General features: G+C 39.9%; 7 protein-coding genes across 10 annotated transcripts in view; 5 read left to right on the top strand and 2 right to left on the bottom strand.

Annotated features, from left to right (window-relative positions):
* LOC104806964 (putative receptor protein kinase ZmPK1) overlaps window positions 1-782 on the top strand; it is a 5,507-nt gene extending 4,725 nt beyond the window's left edge. The window contains exon 7 of the mRNA XM_010532083.1: window positions 774-782. Within this exon, the coding sequence (XP_010530385.1) occupies window positions 774-782 (9 nt within the window). The remainder of the gene's footprint in view (window positions 1-773) is intronic.
* The window catches only part of LOC104806625 (alanine--glyoxylate aminotransferase 2 homolog 2, mitochondrial), a 23,545-nt gene extending 11,057 nt beyond the window's left edge, over window positions 1-12,488 (bottom strand). Inside the window, exon 1 of the mRNA XM_010531611.2 lies at window positions 12,128-12,488. Coding sequence (XP_010529913.1) covers window positions 12,128-12,367 — 240 coding nt within the window. The 5' untranslated portion in view covers window positions 12,368-12,488. The remainder of the gene's footprint in view (window positions 1-12,127) is intronic.
* Window positions 989-2,632, top strand: LOC104806622. Of its 3 annotated transcripts, XM_010531606.1 has the most exons (5): window positions 989-1,172; window positions 1,358-1,605; window positions 1,693-1,930; window positions 2,185-2,259; window positions 2,344-2,632. In XM_010531606.1, exons 2-5 carry the CDS (start codon window positions 1,540-1,542, stop codon window positions 2,364-2,366), a joined length of 402 nt encoding a protein of 133 aa, XP_010529908.1. In that variant the 5' UTR covers window positions 989-1,172; window positions 1,358-1,539; the 3' UTR covers window positions 2,367-2,632. The 3 variants fall into 3 exon arrangements, with proteins under 3 accessions (XP_010529908.1, XP_010529909.1, XP_010529907.1); XM_010531607.1 differs by having other exon boundaries at window positions 989-1,605; window positions 2,359-2,632; XM_010531605.1 differs by having other exon boundaries at window positions 989-1,605.
* On the bottom strand, window positions 3,125-7,080 carry LOC104806624 (pentatricopeptide repeat-containing protein At1g63330-like). Of its 2 annotated transcripts, none has more exons than XM_010531609.1 (5): window positions 6,911-7,080; window positions 6,684-6,782; window positions 4,073-6,454; window positions 3,880-3,970; window positions 3,125-3,667 (listed from the first exon to the last, which is right to left on the bottom strand). In XM_010531609.1, exon 3 carries the CDS (start codon window positions 6,392-6,394, stop codon window positions 4,484-4,486), a length of 1,911 nt encoding a protein of 636 aa, XP_010529911.1. In that variant the 5' UTR covers window positions 6,395-6,454; window positions 6,684-6,782; window positions 6,911-7,080; the 3' UTR covers window positions 3,125-3,667; window positions 3,880-3,970; window positions 4,073-4,483. The 2 variants fall into 2 exon arrangements, with proteins under 2 accessions (XP_010529911.1, XP_010529910.1); XM_010531608.1 differs by having other exon boundaries at window positions 4,077-6,454.
* Window positions 9,919-21,465, top strand: part of LOC104806629 (WEB family protein At2g38370) — a 27,248-nt gene continuing 15,701 nt past the window's right edge. The window contains exons 1-2 of the mRNA XM_010531615.2: window positions 9,919-10,272; window positions 10,790-11,290. Of these exons, the coding sequence (XP_010529917.1) occupies window positions 10,066-10,272; window positions 10,790-11,290 (708 nt within the window). The 5' untranslated portion in view covers window positions 9,919-10,065. The remainder of the gene's footprint in view (window positions 10,273-10,789; window positions 11,291-21,465) is intronic.
* Window positions 13,605-15,397, top strand: LOC104806626 (G-type lectin S-receptor-like serine/threonine-protein kinase SD2-5). The gene is made up of 2 exons (XM_010531612.1): window positions 13,605-14,214; window positions 14,310-15,397. Exons 1-2 carry the CDS (start codon window positions 13,819-13,821, stop codon window positions 15,306-15,308), a joined length of 1,395 nt encoding a protein of 464 aa, XP_010529914.1. The 5' UTR covers window positions 13,605-13,818; the 3' UTR covers window positions 15,309-15,397.
* LOC104806627 (aspartate aminotransferase, mitochondrial-like) lies at window positions 16,193-18,093 on the top strand. Its single transcript, XM_010531613.1, has 6 exons — window positions 16,193-16,559; window positions 16,814-16,899; window positions 16,983-17,189; window positions 17,307-17,412; window positions 17,741-17,844; window positions 17,931-18,093. Exons 1-6 carry the CDS (start codon window positions 16,386-16,388, stop codon window positions 17,932-17,934), a joined length of 681 nt encoding a protein of 226 aa, XP_010529915.1. The 5' UTR covers window positions 16,193-16,385; the 3' UTR covers window positions 17,935-18,093.

Genomic DNA, 21,465 nt, shown 5'->3' with positions numbered 1-21,465 from the left:
CTAAAAATCCCTGAACTTGTATTTTGAAGTAATATTAATTCCTAAATTTGTAGAGGTGCCTATTAATTCTCAAATTTGCAAAATTGAACAAGTTAAATCCTGAACTTGTTAAACGGTTCCATATTTGTCCATACCGTTATTTGGTCAAAAAAACGAGTTGACCGATCCGACGTGGCTCGCCACGTCACGCGCCACGTCAGATCGGTCAATTTGTTTTTTTGACCAAATAACGTTATGGACGAATATGGAACCGTTTAACAAGTTCAAGATTTAACGTGTTCAATTTTGCAAGTTTGAGAATTAATAGGCACCTCTATAAGTTTAGGAATTAATATTACTCCAAATTATATATTTATGAATTTTTAGATTTTTTATTGTTCTTTTTTGCCTTTGATTATCTTTATTATTTTAAATTTTCAAACTTTCTTTTTGTAATTCAATGTTTGGACTAATATGAGGAGCAAATCAATTATACTAATATATTATTTAAATTTATGTAAGAAAATTTCGAAAAAAATGAAAAGGGGTAAATAACGTGGACCCACCAAACTTATATGCTTAATTAAGACATGCATTTTTTAAAAATATTTTCCCAGTATAAACTAATAACATTGCCAAAAAAAAGTTTCAACATTTAAATGAATATTTTTTCCACTTGTATTTCTTTTTTCTCAGTTTGTGGATGAAAATAAAATTATGAACTGTTCTTTTGAATAAATATTCATTTATCGTATAAATTATATGTGATTTAATATAATTTTCAATCTTGTTAGGAAGAGTAGAAAGAACGAAGAAAATTATTTGAGTACAATTTAGCATTGACCTGGAAATGAAAACCACTATATTATTTTATTATCTTATTTTTAGTTTTCACAGTTTGATTACATATTCATAACTATTAAAAAATATATTTAATTTAGAAATATTCTTTTTAATATAAATTTTTCTAAAAGAATCAAAAGTCCAATCAAATCCCCATAAACGGTTAATGAAAATGACATCAGAACTCTTCATCATATTCTCATGTTGCTTTACCGGTGCAAGACTCTGCAACAACAGCAAATTCTCATGTTTGCTTTTTCGGTGAAGACAGATAAAAAAACATTCTGACAATACTCCTCTCTTTACCCTTCAAGACGAAACAGAGAGAGAAGAGAGACGAAGACGGACATGTAAAACTCTCTCTCTCCTCTTTTCTTCTTCCTCTTCATGGGCTCTACTAGCAGATCCTCAGACGTGTTCCCCTCTCCTTTGTTCCTTTGCGCCTTGACCTCCATTTAGGGTTTGTGTTAGGGTTCCTTTTCCCCTTCCGATCACTCTTATCTCTGATCATTTTTTGCGTCTTCTCTCTCTCTAGAATGTCTGCTCCGGATTCCGCTCCTTCCACCTCTTCCTTCTCCATTCCCGACGACCGAGGTTTCAGGGGCGGTGGTTCCTTCGTCTTCGTCTTCGTCTTCACCCACGTCATCCTCTTCCTCTTCTTCTTCTTCTTCTTCGTCTTCGTCGGGTATTGAAGAAGAAGAGAGGTCTCCGTCGGGTATGTGGATTGGACCGAATTCCTCTGTTCCCGTCGAGCTGAATCCCTTCTTTGTCCAAAGCATAAAGGTGGTTTCCCGATCTTTCTTTTATGCGCTCTTGACGGGTTTTCTGTGTCTGACCAATCATCTGGACCTGTCGGGATGATTCTGCCAGGTGAATCAAGTGGATGATATGAAATGCGAGGAAAACTCATGGGTTGGTCGCTTGAATCCTGGAAATGGCGGCAACGACGAGAACGATGATGATATACGGAGGAAGAAGGTGGCTCGCGCCGAGCTCAAGCAGAGCCCTGCGGTGGTGGGACCATGTGGGCCCCGCTTCCAAGGACCCCATAACCGGCGCTACCGAGGCTTTCCTCGCCGACCCTTCTCCGGCCAAAATCAATCTCGGCGTAGTCTCTCTCTCTCTCTCTCTCTCTCTCTCTCGCCCTTTCTTCTGAATGTTCTGGTTGAGAAATTAGGAGTTTAGAGAATCATCTGAGTAATGGATTGGCTGTTGTTTTCGTTCTGGGGTTTATAGAATTAGCGAAACCATTGTCATAGATTTAAGAGTTGCAGTTGGAAGTCCAGTTTAAGTTAGAGGTCTCGTGTTAGGGTTAGAATTTAGTGTTAGTTTTGGGTTTGTTTATTGATATGGAGCTTACAGAGATGATGAAGGGAAACCGGTTGTGCTTCAATGCGTACGCGAGGCAGAGGCAAAAGTTGCTGGTAGCAGCTACTTGTGAGTTCTGCTTCTCACTGTTTCTGTTCATTAATGTCAATCACATGGAAATTATGTTAAGTTTGATGCTCATCGGATTTACAGGGAATCGGTTTCTAGTGGCTTAGGCTCAAAGATGGTGGAGGAGAGTGTGAAATTGGCACATGGAGAAGATTCATTTGTCTTTAGAGAACAGAGATTTACTGGAATTCAAGTTCTCTCCGGGACTGGAGCTTGTCGGCTCTTTGCTGAATTACAGAGGCGTTTCTATCCGGGAATTTTAATCAAATGGTCGACTTGGGTCGCACCTATTTCACGTGTACACCAGAAAAAACATAACACTTTTTTTTTGTGTGAAAAGACGAAATTACCCTTAATGAATACACGATTTTTATCCGTTCGAAAACAACTTCGTTATTACGACTTCGTAATTAATTCTAAATATAGTTACAATTGATTCTAAAAAAGGTGGCAAAAAAATCATCTGTCTTATTTTAGTGATATATCAGTTATATATTAGTCGTAATAAGGTCGAAAAAATAAAACAAAAAGGGTATTTCGGACTTTTCCAATCGAAAAGTGGGTTAAAATTGAATTTTTTTTTTTTTGGAGTTGTACACTGAAATTGCTGCGACCCAACTGGGTTATTTGAGATAAAAGAGAGCCGATTTGACTTGGTCAAAGTAAGTCCTCTCTGTGTCCATTTATGCTTCCCAGTTTCGAGATATCATGCTTGCTTTCGAAAGTTTTAAGAATCGATGATTTGATTTCGGTATTGTTCCCAAAAATGTTGTGTATAGTCACCACAATATTTGGAGAGATGCGGGAGTCTCACGGAGAACCTTCCCTGAGACAAAAAAGGCTTGAACTTTTCAGCACTGTTAGATGATATTAAGGTATGAAACTTAAAATTCTGCAAGTCCCACAAGCTCACGTCAGGTTACATAATCTGTACAGAATTCTGTTTAAAATTTTATAACAACACAGGTTGGGGGCCTGGCCCCGAATGAAGTGGAACGGCTGAGGAAGGAATTCCACATATCCATGACCATTGTTGGCCGCATAAGGTAACATTACCCGAAATCTTCCTTAAAAGATCCATTATTCATGTTCCCTGTCATATTTCTCTAATATGAAACTTTTCACGACTGTTTTCATGGTAAATTCAATACAGCATGGCGGGTGTTACTCATGGCCTTGACATGCTTCCTCTTCTCCACTACTCTTTCGGTTTACGTTTTTTTCCGCCATTGTCATTAACCTTGTCGGTTGCCTCCAAACCACTTCCCACAAAAACTGGAAAATGGTCTTCCTCGAAATCTCCATTAGGAGAAAGCTCACCCTCTTCTCTTTCAACTTTCAGCTGTCCACCCAATCCTTCATCGCTTCTTTGATTCCTCGCCCCTGTCAGTACTTGCTTAACACCGGGCTGTAGAGAAAAATAAAATGCATTACCATCTCTTGCCTACTACCATAGTACTAGAATATAACCCTCTAAAGGATTTAGACTTTTCTAGCTTTCCTTAAAAAGAATCTAAGCACAATGAAACCATATAGACCATATGGAGTAATCCCTTTACACAGTTTCGTATGAATATCTGCGAGATAATAGAGTTCAAGAGCTTCACTGCCCAACAATACCTCTGTTTTCGGTGAATTCCCAACGTAGGCTTCAATTCTGTCTCAGTTTCACTGGTTACACCACTAGGCCTGGGGTTAGTATTGCTAAGCCCTGGCCAAGTGAAAAAACAAGAAGGGTACCTTACCACTCATCGTTTCATAAAAGGAAACTCAGAAGAAAAAACTGTACTGAAGCTAGATTTCGGGGTGTTACCTACCACGTATCCGATGCTCGGTCTCCCATTGTTTTGGTCTGATAATCCGTTCCCAGGGGATGCATTTGAATTGTGAATACGTTCACTAGAGATAGCTTCTTTATCGTCATGTCTTTCATCGGAAGTGGAAGCATGCTTCTGTGTTTGGACATGCCGTGTGGAATCACTTAAAACATTTGCCTTCTTACGAGCAGAGACATCCCTCTCTGGATTACTAGGTTGTCCCATCCCACTACTTCCATTTACTTTCGGGCGGCATTGGAACGTCTAGAGCTGACACCATTAGCACCACCACTATGAGAACTGCCCTCGCGTGATAACAAGGTAGAAAGTGAAGGTGAGGCTAATGCCCACGATGTGGAAGGAGACGTGAATGGAACACCGAGCGAATTCAACAAATGTTCATCAAACTAAGAGAGGAGATCCAAAAACCCCTTTTGCAACCTGCCTTCAGATACCATATATGTTATCATACTTGAGGTCGATGCATGCATAGAAAACCCATTGCTCCGCATTTCTCGTATCAGCTCGATAACCACCGATGGAGAGCCACTTCTTCCGAGACGACCCCTTATCAATGCGTTATATGTAACAGCATCAGGAAAACAACCATCCTCTTTCATCTTCCCAATTACCTTTTCGACTTCATAGAGTGAACCTTTTCCGCAAAGTCCGGAGATCATTATATTATACGTGATAACATTCGGCCTCACCCCTTTCTCAAGAAGCCTATCAAAGAATACAAATACCTCGTCAACCCTCCCAACCTTACACAAACCATGCATCATGATATTATGGGAAGATATATGGAGGTCAATCCCACTCTTTTGCAGCTTATTATATAGACCAAGTGCCTCATCCGTTTTTCCGTTCTTACAAAGACCATCAAGCAAAATGCTGTAAGTTATAAGATTAGGATGATGACGATTATAATGCATCTCCCGGAAAAGCTTTTGGGCAGCATCAAGGTTGCCTACTCGATAAAACCCTTGGATGAGGATGTTGTAAGTAATTGAATCGACATCCAATCCTCTTTGAGACATCTCGTAAAAGAGATTCATACCCTCTTTGACCCTATTAGCCTTGCAGTATCCGTTTATCATAGAATTAAAAGTCACTCTATTTGGAAAGCATCCCTTGGTGACCATATAATTGAACATTTGTTCTGCCTCACCAAGACGGTTCTGCCGGCAAAAACCATTGATCAATGAAGTATAAGTAATAGTATTTGGTACTAAACCTTTTTGGATCATCTCCTCGTACAATTCTTCAGCCTCCCAAAACCTTCCCTCTTTAAAGAGTGCGTCGATTAATCCACTGAACGTGACCACATCAGGGGTGATTTTCCTTTTCACCATCTCGCTCAACAATCGGGTAACATCGTCCCATCTACCAAATCTGGAAAAGCCGGTTATCAAAGAGGTGTATGTAACAACATCGGGTACAATGCCGACATTATCCATCACTTCGAAAAGGTTCATTGCATCATCCATATGTCCAGCTTTGCAAAGAAGATCAATAATTATATTATAAATTATGACATCGATCTCAATATGTATTTCCTCCATCTTCGTGACCAGATCCATGGCCAACCCAAAATCCCCTGCCTTGCAGACTCTATTTATAACAATGCTGAATGTAACTCTATTGGGCTGACAATCCATCTTTAGCATCTGGTCAAGTAAAATCAATGCTTGAGAGACTCTATCCTCAAGGCAAAGTCCGTTGACCAAAGTGTTAAATGTTACAACATTAGGTTTGTATCCATCTTTCAACATTTGGTCAACCAAACTTAACGCAGCGGAGATATTGCCCTGTATACAAAACCCATGAGCTAAGGTAGTGTAGGTGACTACATTAGCCTCGTATCCGAGTTTCAAGATTTTCCCCACAACTGAGAAGCCCAATAACACTTGACGAGAATGGCAGAAACAATTTATCAGAACATTGTAGGAGTAGATATTATGTGAAACCCCAAGCAATTCCATTCTCTTGCATAGGGAAATCACAACATCATACCGTCTCATTTTCATGACTGCACTCAAAAGTTTAGTGAAATCAACGATGGAAGGTAAGGGACGAGACTGAACCATCTGGTCGAACAAATGAACGGCATCCTCGGCATGGCAATCGTGAAACCCACATCTCAATCTGTCTCTCCAAGACATACTGCAGTCTCTAACCCCGGAAAAAGTCGATCTCGGACAGCTTAAAACAGAGGAACAATGCCAGAAATTGTTCAGAATGCCTCTCCCCAGGGGATGTGTCTGAACCAAGCCTGAGGCAGAAGCAAATGCGAAAGCAGCCATTCTCCGGGCCATTGGCGTTATCTTCCTTCTAAAGACAGAGTCGGTACTCACGTAAACCTGGTCCTTTTTACCCTGAATCAGAAAGCCAGAACACGTTCTGAAACTGGAGTCCAATAAACAGATTGCACGAAATAAACACAAAAACTGGGCTTTATAAAATAAAGGACATAAAAACTGGGGTGTACTTATATATATACACAGACATACGGTTCGACAGGAACATCGAAATCGAATAACAGAGAGGAGAGAAGTGAGAAACTTTAACCAAGTAACTAAGAGATAAGAGAGATCGCAATCGAACCTGAGATCGAGAGAGAGAGAGAGAGAGAGAGAGCGGCGATGGAGGCAGAGAGAGGTTGAGAGTCTGACAGTATCCAAGTGAGTATCCAAAGTCGTAAGCCTAAACAAGTACAAGTGATGACAGTAGCACAAAATCTATCTTTTATATTCTGAAGTAATTTGATAAAAGCCAAATAGCTGAGAGGAGATAAGAGAGACACCAGGAGATAAGAGAGATCGAAATCGAACCTGCAAGAGAGAGAGAGAGAGAGAGAGAGCGGCGGAGGCTGAGAGAGAGAGAGGTGGCAATCAAGATCGGGATCAAATCTGAGATCGATCGATAGAGAGAGAGAGGTGGCGGAGGCTGAGAGAGCTCTGACAGATGAGTATCCAAAGTTCGTAAGGTTAACTCAGAAGAATGCAAATGATGACACACCACAAAATCTATGTCTCGATTAATCTGGCGTATTAACATGACGTGGGCCTTTATTGGGCTGAAATTGTGAAAGCCCATTCGAAAAGTTTTGATCTTTTTTGTTTTTTTTGTATAATTTTTAATTTTGTATTTAGTTAATGTTCAGATTTTTGACATCAAATGACTGAAGAAGCTTCGCGACAAGGCCATAGGGATGGTATATGTTTTTTTTTCTTGGTTAAAGGATGGTACACGTTTGTTTAGTGCAGTCTTTGTATGCGAAATATACGGAATTATGTGCTGAATCACGCTTTGACAGTATCGTGTCCAAGTACAAGTGATGACAAAAGCACAAAATCTATTTGTCTGAATGCCCCTCGCATCCATAAGGATAAAGTTAACATGACGTGGACCTTTATTGGGCTGAAATTGTCCGAAAGCCCGTCTGCTTCGGGTGAAAAACCCACTTCAAAAGTTTTGATCTTTTTTTTTTTTTTTAATACAAACATCGGATGAATCACGCTTTGGGTTATTACAGCCGCAGATTTATCAAAAAAAAAATTTAAATTATTTGCAATCAGCATATATGTTTTTTTATGGGTTACTGTTTACCAGTAAAGTATATAAGGCCATTTTCATATAGAAAGCCAGATGATGAGTCCTACATTATTGGATTTTAACGAGGATCGCATTTTCCGAATGACAATGACTCTAATGGGTCTTTAAATTTAATAAATAAATATTAATTATGATTTTGATATCTATATACGTGAACAAACTAAGGCAGTCCTACACTAAACGGGAAAAGATGAATTCATCAGTCATGCAAATTCCATTTCCATATTCGATATAAATGAAAAATTGACCTACGCAGAAAAGACAGATCAGAATTTTGAATTTTAATGATCGAAAAAATATGTAACCAAAAAATCACAAAAATAAATACTTCTTCTTTTAAAACAAAACAAATAGCCATGAAAAGAATTAAATAAATAAATAAATGGATTGTCTAGAGATTATGAGGTGGTGACACTCACGCGCTATATATACGTTAAATAAAGTCAAATAATTATAGATATCTTATATTATATATTGTAATACGTTGTTGATTCTTCATTTTTTTAATATATTTAATTACGTATTTAAAAACCGAAAAGAAAAGGTGATAGTTGCAAACATGCTAAAATATTTACTAAAATACATGGCACAACCCAAAAAAAAGTATCAAGATGGGAGTGGTTTTTTTCTTCGTGAATTAATGAAGTAAAGTTAAGCAAAATATGTCATTGGAGAGGAATTATATTATTTCGTGTATTTACATTATATATATGTTGATGTCATGCTCCTTAATTCAATTTTTAAAATGATAAAAACTAAATTCATTCTTTTATATTAATATTCAAAAAATTTTAAAATTTTTCATATCCGTATATTTAATTCAAATTTTAACAGAGTTGTATTAAAGTATTTAACTCCCTTTGACGACTTGTTTATAGAAAAAGATCCAAACAAACACTCTGGGAAAAAAAGAGGAGGGGTTAGTCAATATGGGTAATTTTGCTTCAATATAATTAATAGAATGAATAGATTTACTTAACATTTTAGCTGCTTACAGTGTCCCATCAAAACTTTATCCAACTTGTTTTGTATTCTATATTCAATTGCTCATTTTCTGAATATTCTATATTAAAAACAAAACGCAGAGCACACATCAAAATTGATTATTTATTTGTTTTTTTTTTTAATCTAAAAGTGGACACACCAAATGATTCTATTGTATATTTGATTTTAATTGTTTTAAATAAATCTTTTCACTTATTATAAACGATTACTATTTCATTATAATTATAGTTTTTTTTATAATTATATATAAATTAATTTTATAAAAAAAAGGGTCTCAAAAATTTTGAATCCTGCTTCATTGCTCCAGTTACACATGTTTATATGATTTGTATGCATTCATTTTCTTATAATGGCCAAGATTTATATAGATACAAAAACAATGTAGCTGAGACAACCAATGACATTTTTAATGGGCCGAGTTGTAAACGCCACATTTGTTTTATTATTAATACATTTATCTATTAAATAATAAATGTGATGAAAGAGCAGAATCGAAAGACAAGATGATTATTGCAATGGACCGTCAGAACTGTACATCTGCAAAGACTTGGAGGGATTGGTTTGTCATTTTTGCCAACCATGAGACATGATAAAAAAAAAAGGTTTTTCGGTAAGGATGTTTTATTTCGTTGATTTTTCATTATTGTAGTAAAAAAGGTTAATTCCAGGAAAATATTCCAAATTGAATTTTTTCCATAATAATACCCAAATTTAATATTTAGCTAATTAATACCCCAATTTATAAATATTTTCTAAATTGATACCCAACAGATGACAGAGTTAATTTTATATCTCGTATGTCACGTCATCGGACACGTAGATGATACGTCGTAGATGATACGTCGATGCTATGTTAGATTATGTTAATTAGAAAAAGACCCCAATTCTTGATTTTTTTTTCCAAATATATATCAAATTATAAATTTAACATAAAATACCCTTTCCAAATTTATGCACAAATTTGTAAATATTTGATACCCACATTTAGGGGTGAACAAGATAACCGAACTTGAAATAACCGAACCGAATTCCGACCAATATATATTTTAATCGAACTGAACCGATATTTATTCGTTATTTCATATCCGGATAAAAAAAATAAATATAACTATTGGGCTTCGTGCTGTGAGAAGGCTGAACCCAAATGGGCTTCATGATTCTCGTTTATGATTTTATTTTAAGCTGTTGTGTTGTGTTTAGATTCAAATCTTAATAGGCATAAATGGGCCTCTATGGGCTTTACGAACTGGCCCAATAATATAATTATACATGTAGATTCAATACTATACGTTACAAAAAAAAAAAAAAACATTGAATGGTCGGATAAGATCTTATATGATACTTTGCAACGGTCGTAGCACTTTCCATGGCCGAAACCCTAGAATCGGGCTCATCAATGCAGCCCGTAATCGCCAACCACCCGGATCCGGACCCGTCGGAGCCCCGGAGCGAAGGCCGAGTGGAGATCGACACGTCGGCGCCGTTCGAGTCCGTGAGAGAAGCCGCTACTCGGTTCGGCGGATTCGGTTTCTGGAAACCTTCTCATCTTCATAGAATTCCAGAGACTCCTCAGGTCTCTCTCTCTCTCCGTTTTTCTAGGGTTTGTGTCTAATTTTGGGGGCTTGGTGTTTCATCTGTTGCTGTTTACTTTTTAAGCGTGCTTGAAAGCCCATGCCCTGAAATTGGATTGTTCGGATATGGCGGTGATTTTGTCTGAAACGAAAAGATGATGATGTCCCGATGAGTATCTTTCTGTTGCTGAGAAACTAAGACTTGGTGCTTGATGATTATGTTTGGTTCTTGTGCGAAACACCATTATGATGTCTGATTATTGTTTACTGTTTACGGGATCAGAAAAAAAAAAGAAAGAAAGAAAGGGGATCTGTTTGATACATCAGTTTGGTAAGATGATGTTCTGTTCTTTGTCTGCTCCTGTAATGGAAGTTTCTCTGGCAATCCCTCTTTCAATTTGCTAGAAAATTTTTCATGGCATCATATCTCAGAGTTTTACAAATCCTGGGTCTGATTTAGAGAAAGCTTATTAGCATTTCCATCAATGGTGATGCCGTAGTTTCTGATTTTGGTGACAGGACGACATAGAAGAAGCCGACATCACGCAACTGGAAGCTCAGGCGGGGTCGCTGGAGAATGAGCTGTTCGTCAAAGAACGTGAAACCCTAGAGGTTCTGAAAGAGCTTGAATCAACAAAAGCCACAGTTGAAGAGCTCAAATCAAAGCTTCAGCAGAAGGAAGCTTCTGAAAAGGAAAACAGTGGTCAGCCGGCCGGTGAGATATTGATGGAGCTGAACCAGGCGAAGATGAACCTGTGCAGGACAACGGAAGACCTGGCAGGAATACGTGCATCGGTCGAGTTGCTGAACAAGAAGCTGGACGATGAAAGGACTGCACTTGAAAAGGCCTGTGAACGATTAGCCCAGAAGTCTCTGAAGGTGCATTCTCTGGAGAAGGAGGTGGATGGTACTGAAACAAGGCTGAGATTCGCCAAGGAGAATTGCCCCGAGAACGCCTCAGAAATCTTAAAGGGGGTTCAGAGATTGAGCCGGGAAGCCGAGGAGTTCAAGAAGATGGGAGAGAACGCGAAATCAGCAGTAGTGAGAGCCATGGCTGAGATCGAAGACACGAGAAACAAGATCAAGACTGCCGAGATAAGGCTGGTGGCCGCTAGAAAGATGAAGGAAGCCGCCAGAGCAGCTGAAGCAGTGGCACTTGCTGAAATCAAGGCTGTGACGACGGGAAGCAAGAACAATGATGTAGGGATGATCTCGGCTGAAGAGTATGCTTATCTAACGCAAAACTCTAAAGATGCCGAGGAAAAAGCCAGGAAACGAGTGGAAGATGTCGTGTCTAGAGTCGACGAAGCAAACGTATCTAAGACAGAGATTCTGCAGAAAGTAGACAAGGCTGCCAAAGAAATCACAACCAGCAAGAGGGCACTAGAGGAAGCCCTCGAGAGAGTCAAGGCGGCTAACTCTGCCAAGCTAGAAGCAGAAGAGGCGCTCCGGAAATGGGGGTCGGATAACGGGCAGAGGAGAAGATCGTCTTCGGTGAACAACAGGGCGAAGTTCAAGAACCCTTGTCCTCCGCAGCACAGGAGGGAGACACATCTAATGGAACTTGCTTCTTTGATTCTTTCTGATAACTTTGTTTATACAGCACTTAAAACACCTCGATCCGGCGAATCCAATCCGTGACATACGCGAAAACCTCGATGAGAATCAAACGAGCCGATGAAAACACTACCGGTTTGCGAGATTAACACGCGATACGATCAGAACCGGGATTCTAGGAAACCAAACAGAAAAATAAACAGGAAAAATCAACGAGAAAAGAAATCGGTCGGAGAATATCATTCGAGATTTGGTAATGCATGGCCGCCCAGAGAGAGAGAGAGAGAGAGTCGGACTCACCGGCTTGCGGAAAAGGCAGGAGATGGAGGGACTGAGAAACTCCTTCCGTTTTCCGAGGATCTCATCGCCGGAGGGGCCGTTGTACGGCGGCGGTGTGTAATCGAACGGCGGCAATCTCGCGATAAACTCATCGGAATCGTGTACGGAGGCCGTCGCAGTCTGAGCCGTCGAAGAGAGGCTTCTTCGCCACCGGGAGATCGAATTTCCAAGTAACACCCTTTTCTCCATGAATCTCCGCATTCTTTTTGTTCTTCTCTTCTTTGATTTTGCCTCTCCGACGAATTTGCGGAGACTACGACACTCCTACGTATGGGACGGATACAACGAAGAGAGCTGAGATTGTTTATATAGAGAGAGAATGTACGTGGAACCTATGATTGTGCTGACGTGTTCTAAGTCCATTTCTTTTGATTTTGAAAACATTTTCCCCTTTGAATCAATTTGTACAAATTGTATCAAGTCATTTGAATTATTATTTTTTAAATACTAATCCATGGCTGGGCCTTATTACCAATGGACAGGTGCATTTTGGGAATTACCACTCAATTTTCGGATAATAAGAAATGCACATTGGGCCAGGGCCCATTAAACGAAGCCTCTATAAGAAAAGCAGAGCCTTTACGCTTTTGGCGCCAGGGCATTCGCGCGCAATGCTGACGTCATCAGGAGGCATAATGATATTACACGTGGCAGACAAAGGCAAGGGGTTCCCCCCACTTTCAGGATCTTTTGTCCACTCGAGCCAATTTAACTCAAATTGACCAAAATAATTCGTAATTAAAAAATCGTTACCCCACAAAACATAACACCTACCTAATACTCAACGAATCCCCGGCGTCTCTTGTAAATATATATATATATATATAATATTCATTACAAATAAAAGTTTCGATAATGATTTTCGAAATTCATAACACCAAAAATCAAACTTTGGTATTTTCATTTCTTGGTAAAAAAAAATAGTCAATACTAAAAGTCTATATATTTGTTGTCACTTGGGTCGTTAAGTCTATACTTGGATATAATTAATCCTAAATTTTGTATTATATTAACGAATTCATTGTTTAGACTTATTTAAAACTCGGATTTTCCGGATGCCATCATCAGAAATTTTAAAATATTTTAATTAATCTGTACTACTAATCCAATTTGATATTTGTAACGTGATTAGTGTTTCTAAATGACCAATTAGATTTTTTTAAAAAAAGAAGATAATATGGGGAAATACTGTGTAAGTTAAATTTAATTAATTAGAGGAGTTGGGATAATTAAATGCAGACAACCATTGGACAGCCTGTGGAAGACAAGGCTTCTTCTATAGTGCATCACCAAACCACCTTTTCTCATGCTTTTTCTCCAACTAAACAAAAGTTACAAAAACAAATCTCTTTCTCGTATGAAAAAATAAAATAAAAATAAAATAAAAATATTATAAATATTAATATACTGAGTCTGAGTGCCATTGTCTTGGATAATTTTATGACACAAGAACAACACTCAACCAACAACAAAAAAAAAAAGCAAAGGCAAAATGAAAGCTGAGACCTTTTTCTGCACGGGTGTGGGGAAGAACACTCATACCAAACTTCCTCTCCATTTTCTCGCCATCTTTCCTTTTCCAGGAAAATTCCGAAGATCAGTGAGAAAAGTCCAAGGGGAAAAAACTGCAGAAGCAGAACCCAAAAGGGCCTATGGAGAAGAAGATATACACTCTCAGTTTTCTTCTTTGCCTGTTATCCAAACTCCAGGGGATCTGCAAATCAGATATCGGCCTCGGCTATGCCTTGACGCTCGCCACACCTGCAGAATTCAATGCAGGATTCGTAGGGAAAGCTTATATTATCCAGACAGAACAGACAGAACCCAGTTTCAAGGCCGCATTGGCGATTGAAGCAAATGAAGGAAGATACTCTTGTTCTATTGAAGTTTTCCTGGGAGATGTCAAGGTTTGGAGCTCAGGACATTACTCAAAGTTGTATGTTTTTGACAAGTGTGTGCTTGAGCTGACCAAAGATGGGGACTTGAGGCTAAAGGGTCGCAAGAAACATGTGGGATGGCGAACTGGAACCGCTGGACAAGGCGTGGAGGTAAACCATAACTATTACTCTGTTCCTGCAAAAAACAAAACCCACAGTTGCTTGAATCAGTGAGTGAAAGACCCGTAATCGTATTGTAAATGCAGAAGCTGCAGCTACTAAGCACAGGGAATCTGGTCCTGGTTGATGAAATGGGTCTGATCAAATGGCAAAGTTTCAACTTTCCAACCGATGTGATGCTGCAAGGACAGAGACTAGACGTGGCAACTCAGCTAACTTCGTTCCCAAGCGACTCGAACATGTTCTACACTTTCGAAGTTCTACGTGACAAGATAGCTCTGTTTGTGAACTCAGGTCAAGTGAAGTACTCATACTGGGAATACAAGCCAGCAAAGAACCAAAACGTCAATTTTATCAGATTGGGCTTAGAGGGTCTTGACTTGTTTGACGATAATAGCCACAAAATTGCTCGGATAGAACCCGAAAGAACCGAAAGAACGCAACTTTTTAGATTCTTGGCGGTCGGGAACAGAACAGGAAATCTGGGACTCTACTCCTACTCCTCTGAAAAGGGAAAGTTTGAGACTTCATTCCAAGCTCTCAACGACACATGTGACCTTCCTCTGGCTTGTAAACCGTACGGAATCTGCACATTCTCCAAGGCTTGTTCCTGCATAAAGATCGCAACAAAGGAGGAGAATAGCATGGATTCGGATTGCGGCGAGGAGATTTCAGGAGAGAAGAGACGAAGTTTATGTGGTCACGAGATGCTAGGGCTAGACGGAGTGAAAACTGTGCTGAAAAACGGGACACGGGTGAACAACGTAAGCAAAGAAGCTTGTAAAGAAATGTGTCAGAAAGACTGTAAATGCGCAGCAGCGATGTATTCGGAAGAAGGGTGTTTCATATATGGGATTGTGATGGGTGTTAGGCAAATAGAGAGCGTGCCCAGGTTGAGTTTCATGGTGAAGGTCCCCAAAGGTGGGAGATTGAGCGACGGGAAATCTGGCGTGAGAAAATGGATTCTGGGATTGGTAGGAGGAGTTGATGGTTTCGTGATTCTGCTCGTTCTGATCGGAGTTACCTATTATTTCATACGAAAGAGACGGAAAAACTCGCTGCCCGCAGATTCCCAGTCCCGATAGTTCACACCTCGATTTCCTTGCTCACAGATTATGTTTTTTTTTTCCTTTCTCTCTTGTTTTGCATTTCCTTTTCTTTCTGGCAAAATCAAAAAAAAAAAAAAAAAGAAACTTTACAATTTTGATAAAAAAAAATACTCAACTTTTTATTTTATCAAATTAACATTAAACTTTTTAAATTTGATGAAATAAATACTTAACTTTTCTACGGTTGTCAAAATAAACAAAATGAATGACGTGGCCCAATGAGATACAAACACGTCAGATTATTTTACTTAGTTTTTTTTACAATTGAAAAAAGTTCATATATTTTTTTGGATCACTAAAAAAACTCAGTATTTTTTTTATAATCGTATAAAAGTTTATGTGTTTTTTGGATCATTTAAAAATTCAGTGTTTTTTTAGATTCGTTTAAAAAATTTAATGTTTATTTGATAAAAAATAAAGTTTAATATTTTTTTTTATCAAAATTGTAAATTTCAATGTTTTTTTTGGAATTTTCCTTCGTTGCAAACAACGTTCAATTTTTTTTTATCACGTGATAACAAGAAACACAGACGAAATTCAACCCAATTAAAAAAAAAAACCGTCTTAGGCCCATTATTGCAAACAAGCCGTTCGACGAAATGTCTCTATTAACCGTCTCGCAGTAAATCCAGAACTCCACTAACTTGAGCCTATGGGCCCATTATTGGACCGTATATATGGGCCATTCAAATTCGACCCAATGGTCAAGTTGGTTTAGGCTTAGGCCCAAGAGATGTAGAAGAGTCGTCTTAGAAGCTGAGACCAATAATAATAAGCCACGCGTCATGATAACATACCGAGTCAAATGTAAAAACCAGCGGAACCAAAGTCTCGAGTCTCAGAATCTTTGTAATAAACCGGAGAAAGCATAGAAGCAGAAAAGAAAAATGCAACACCTGAAATCAAACCAGCAGATTTTTTTTTTTTTTGGTGTAACAAACCAGCAGAATTGCCCACAGGAACAAGAAGACAGAGACTTTGGAATCATGGATCCTCGCGTGACGTTTATAAAATGCGAGGAAAACTCATGGGTTGGTCGCTTGAATCCTGGAAATGGCGGCAACGAGGACGATGATGAGATACGGAGGAAGAAGGTGGTTCGCGTCGAGCTCAAGCAGAGTCCTCTGGTGGTGGGACCATGTGGGCCCCGCTTCCAAGGACCCCATAACCGGCGCTACCGAGGCTTTCCTCGCCGACCCTTCTCCGGCCAAGATCAATCTCGGCGTGGTCTCTCTTTCTCTCTCTCTCTCGCCCTTTGTTCTGAATGTTCTGGTTGAGAAATTAGGGGTTTAGAAAATCATCTGAGTAATGGATTGGCTGTAGTTTTCGTTCTGGGGTTTATAGAATTAGCGGAACCATTGTCATAGATTTAAGAGTTGCAGTTGGAGGTCCAGTTTAAGTTAGAGGTGTCGTGTTAGGGTTAGAATTTAGGGTTTTATGGTTGGATGAAGTCGTAAAGTTTTGGGTTTGTTTATTGATAGGGAGCTTACAGAGATGATGAGGGGAAACCGGTTGTGCTTCAATGCGTACGCGAAGCAGAGGCAAAAGTTGCTGGTAGCGACTACTTGTGAGTTCTGCTTCTCACTGTTTCTGTTCATTACTGTCAATCACATGGAAATTATGTGAAGTTTGATGCTTGTCTCTTTACAGTGAATTGGTTTCTAGTGGCTTAGGCTCAAAAATGGTGGAGGAGAGTGTGAAATTGGTATATGGAGAAGACTCATCTGCCTTTAGAGAACAGAGATTTGCTGGAATTCAAGCTCTCTCTGGGACTGGAGCTTGTCGCCTCTTTGCTGAATTACAGAGGCGTTTCTATCCTGACTCAGAGGTTTATCTGCCCGATTTGACTTGGTCAAAGTAAGCCCTCTCTGTGTCCATTTATGCTTCCCAGTTTCGAGATATCATGCTCGCTTTCGACAGTTTTAAGAGTCAATGATTTGATTTCGGTATTGTTCCCAAAAATGTTGTGTATAGTCACCACAATATTTGGAGGGATGCGGGAGTCTCACGGAGAACCTTCCGCTACTATGATCCTGAGACAAAAGGCTTGAACTTTTCAGCACTGTTAGATGATATTAAGGTATGAAACTTAAAATTCTGCAAGTCCAAGCTCACGTCAAATTTAATGTTTCTTTACATCTGAAGAAAACGGAGATGATTTCGAGCTCTGCATTGGCCATTTTACACAGCATCACCATCCAGAAGTCTGTTTCCACTCATTTCCTATCTTTTAGTATCTGCTGTTGTTCATATCCCATAATTCTTTAGATAGAAAGCTACCTCACGAAGGATGGTTAGCACCAAGAAAGCTTAATATGTAAATTTGAGAAATCCTACGGAAAATGTGTGGTAAAGTTTGCGTTATTCTATTGGCGGATGAGTTATTCTTTCTTTCTTTTCATCTGCAGAAGCACCGAGTGGTTCATTTTTCTTGCTTCATCCTTGTGCTCACAACCCGACGGGCGTTGACCCAACCGGGGAGCAATGGAGAGAGATCTCCTCTATGTTCAAGGTTTTTGTCTCTTGAATGTTGTGTTTATCTTATCTCTCTATATCTCTTTACGACTATGCTTGGCTCTTACAGTGGTTATTATTCAGGTAAAGAGACATTTCCCTTTCTTTGACATGGCTTATCAAGGCTTTGCCAGTGGTTGTCTGGTTAAAGATGCTCTGTCTGTACGAATCTTCCTGGAAGATGGTGATAACGCAAATCTAGGTGTATAAATAAGCTCAAATAATAAAAACCTAGATACAGCGAATACCGCAAGGATACGGATCAACTGTAGTACCAGGGTCGAACACAGGGAATAGTTAACACTAAGAACAAGACTCGACTATGAATCAGATCAGGAAATAGCAGATGGAATAGATGAATACCGAAAATAAAGCAATAAATAAACTAAGTAAAATCAGATAATTAAACCACCGTAGCTTCGGGATAACCTTAACGCGCAGGGATTGTTTCTAAGGATGGAGAATCTACGAATATCGAACTCTAATCGGGGATCTCAAGTTCTAATATCAGATTTGGCTCTCTCAAGTCCTAAATCCACTGTCCAATAATCTAACCTATCGATTTCTCAACCTAATAGATTAAAATATCAAACGCATTAACGATCACTATCACAGTTCCTAAACCGATTAACCTATCTCTCAATAGTCTTAATCAATTCATTCAATGAATTCGTTCCGAATCTAATCTCAACTCTCGTTGTAAATCAGAATCTAAGATCGATCAATCAACAGGCCAAGAAGATCAAAAGCAATAAACTCAATTCAATTAAACCGCCGAGTATCGATAACGTAGTCTCGAAAAATGAAAACCAAACAAATCCCTACAAGGTTAAATCCCTAGCTACAGTGAAACGACTACTCGCAACCCATAATAACAAACGAGTTCAAATCAATAAGAAGAAACATAGGAACAGGTAAAGAAGACTCGCAGCGATCTCTCGACAACGATTCTTCAATCTCTGATCCCAACAAAATGATCATAGAACTACAAGACGAAAGTCATTACCCAAAACTTCAAAGGGGATTTCAAGTTATCTACCAAACATGTTTCTCAAACCTATTTATCGCTGTCTACAGGAATAATTCGGTCCACCTGGGTTTGGAGTGGGTTTGGATATGGTGATGGAAAATCGAGATTCCAAAGATCAACATCAAATGCATTCGCCTTTCAACGGGGTAAAAGAATACTTAGCGTGAATGAATGGCGTGCTCCCTCTCGGTACTCAAGGATCGAAGAAAAATTGCGCAGACGAAGACTCACAGCTCTCAGCGTACGTGTGGTGTGTGATACAACCTTAGAGACACATAAACAACAGCACAAACCAAAACAACGCAGCAAATAGAACAAGCACGAGTGATACATCGTCAAGTCGAAAAAGTACAACTGATAAACGTGATTCATACAACCGATGCGAAAGTGCTACACAATGGGCTTTGAAATAGATGAGAAAATCGTGTTATCAAACTCCCCCAGACTTATACTTTTGCTCGTCTCGAGCAAATATACGACGGAGACATGCGTGCGGGGGAAGTAGGTAGGTGATCAATCAGAAATCTCCATGAGTTTCAAAAGTGAAATCTCTCTCCTGTATCGACTAACCTTGAATGAAATCAAGCTTACCCTATTCAGATCTCCATTCCAACAAAACGATCATAGAGCTACACGACGAACTTCATTGCCCAAAACTTCAAAGGGGATTTCAAGTTATCTACCGAGCACGTTTCTCAAACCTATTTATCGCTGTCTACAGGAATAATTCGGTCCACTAGAGTTTGGAGTGAGTCTAAATACGGTGATGGGAAATTGGAGTTCCAGAGATCGATATCAAATGCATTCTCCTTCTGTCGTTCTTATTCGAGCCCTTTTTTTCTTCATTTTTTTTTCAAATTTTTTTTTATATAAAAAAAACAATACGCGTCGGACGAATGCATGATATGATCAAGAGGAACGAATGTAAGAACAGGGTATGGGTTTTAGAAACAGGGCTTACTTTCACCTCGTGATGGTTGCTGCCACCCCCGGACTACTTGCCTGTGTCTAAACGAGTCAAAGGGACAAGGTATGGGTTTATCCAACAGGACTTATTTTCACCTCGTGATGGTTGCTGCCACCCCCGGACTACTTGCCTGTGTGTCTAAACGAGTCAAAAGAAATAAAGATAGATAAAGAGGGTTCGCTAGACTATCTAGGGCCTAATATTCCTGCAAATGGGGAACGGTTTTTTTGGGAAACATATAAGCTTGGGTTAGAAGGCTTTCGTTCCCTCTTTCATCCTAGGCAACGACTCATCTTATAACCTATAGATCAATCCTCAGGTCAAGCTACCTTTTCGGATAGGTCCGACAATTCATTCGGGCGCTTAGATAACTAAGCCGGGTTCATCTATACCCTCAAGAGATTTCTACTCTATCGCTCATGAATCTTCTAACTGATCACCTGAAATCGGGTTTTTTGCAGTTTTTCTATGCAGATTTACTAGATGATGTGCTAAAATGCATTAAGGACTGTCAAAATGGAAAAAAAAACAAGTTGTCAGACTATCCTCCCCCAGACTGGAACAAGACACCGTCCGCGGTGTCAAGTCGCCTTGGGCAGAGGGAAAATCAGCGAGAGAAACCAAAAGGGAACGGGGTAAAAGAATACTTAGCGTGAATGAATGGCGTGCTCCCTCATGGTACTCAAGGATCGAAGAAAAATGCGCAGACGAAGACTCACAGCTCTCAGCGTACGTGTGGTGTGTGATACAACCTTAGAGACACATAAACAACAGCACAAACCAAAACAACGCAGCAAATAGAACAAGCACGAGTGATACATCGTCAAGTCGAAAAAGTACAACTGATAAACGCAAATAAAACAGTCCGAAAATGCAAAAGAAAAATAAAAGCAAGAGAACTAGGAAACGCTCACTGCTCTGGAGGAGGTGGTGGTGGTCCTGGCTGATAGTAGTATGGCGAGTACGGGTATCCAGGTGGAAGAGGGATCAGGGGGGCGTCGCTGTCGGCTGCATACCTCGCATCATAGCGGCGATGAAACTCCGTGGCGTACTGTGCCATCTGATGCTGCTGCTCACGGAACTGCCTCTGAGCGTCGAACTCTGTCCGTATCAGATCTCCGAAAGACTGGAGCTGAGCGCCGAACCCGTGCATGGTCGTCTCCATACTCTGCATCCTCTGGCTGAGCATGTCAATCTGAGCAGAGTAGTCGGGAAATGGGTGGGAGCTCGGATCCGGTGGTGGTGAGGGGGGCATGTCGAAAGAGAAGTCCTCTGAAGGAAGAGGATAGGACTGAGGACCCCGAGAGGAGGAAGGCTGGTCAACATCCGGCATGGTTGCATCGTCACTGGGGACATCGTCAAAGGGAGCTCGGAAGAGGAGACCGGCTGGAGTGATTGGCGGTAGATGAGGACAAGGCAGGCGTACGCGTTGGCGGTTACCTTGATGGTCCAGATAGTTCCATTGCCAGTGTACCGGTCGCTCGGAGAGGTGAAATTTCTGGACCAACGCAGCAATATCCAGGAGGGTGTGGCCCGGGATCACATCGTCGGAATAGAGTCCGACATTAATGCCCACGCGACGAGCAATCATGGTGATGATGCCGCCGACGCAAGTCTTGACG

This window comes from Tarenaya hassleriana, unplaced genomic scaffold (genome assembly GCF_000463585.1).
Source record: "Tarenaya hassleriana unplaced genomic scaffold, ASM46358v1 Cleome12, whole genome shotgun sequence".
Classification (NCBI taxonomy): Eukaryota; Viridiplantae; Streptophyta; class Magnoliopsida; order Brassicales; family Cleomaceae; genus Tarenaya; species Tarenaya hassleriana.
This window is presented reverse-complemented; position numbering and strand designations above follow the sequence as displayed.

Coding starts and splice junctions, on each gene's coding strand:
- LOC104806622 (XM_010531606.1), top strand. CDS start 1,540: ATGTGGATTGGACCGAATTCCTCTGTTCCCGTCGAGCTGAATCCCTTC. Junction 1,606..1,692: donor TCTTTGTCCAAAGCATAAAG/GTGGTTTCCCGA, acceptor TGATTCTGCCAG/GTGAATCAAGTGGATGATAT. Junction 2,260..2,343: donor GTTGCTGGTAGCAGCTACTT/GTGAGTTCTGCT, acceptor TCGGATTTACAG/GGAATCGGTTTCTAGTGGCT.
- LOC104806624 (XM_010531609.1), bottom strand. CDS start 6,394: ATGGCCCGGAGAATGGCTGCTTTCGCATTTGCTTCTGCCTCAGGCTTG.
- LOC104806626 (XM_010531612.1), top strand. CDS start 13,819: ATGGAGAAGAAGATATACACTCTCAGTTTTCTTCTTTGCCTGTTATCC. Junction 14,215..14,309: donor CCGCTGGACAAGGCGTGGAG/GTAAACCATAAC, acceptor TTGTAAATGCAG/AAGCTGCAGCTACTAAGCAC.
- LOC104806627 (XM_010531613.1), top strand. CDS start 16,386: ATGGCGGCAACGAGGACGATGATGAGATACGGAGGAAGAAGGTGGTTC. Junction 16,900..16,982: donor GTTGCTGGTAGCGACTACTT/GTGAGTTCTGCT, acceptor GTCTCTTTACAG/TGAATTGGTTTCTAGTGGCT. Junction 17,413..17,740: donor CACTGTTAGATGATATTAAG/GTATGAAACTTA, acceptor TTTCATCTGCAG/AAGCACCGAGTGGTTCATTT.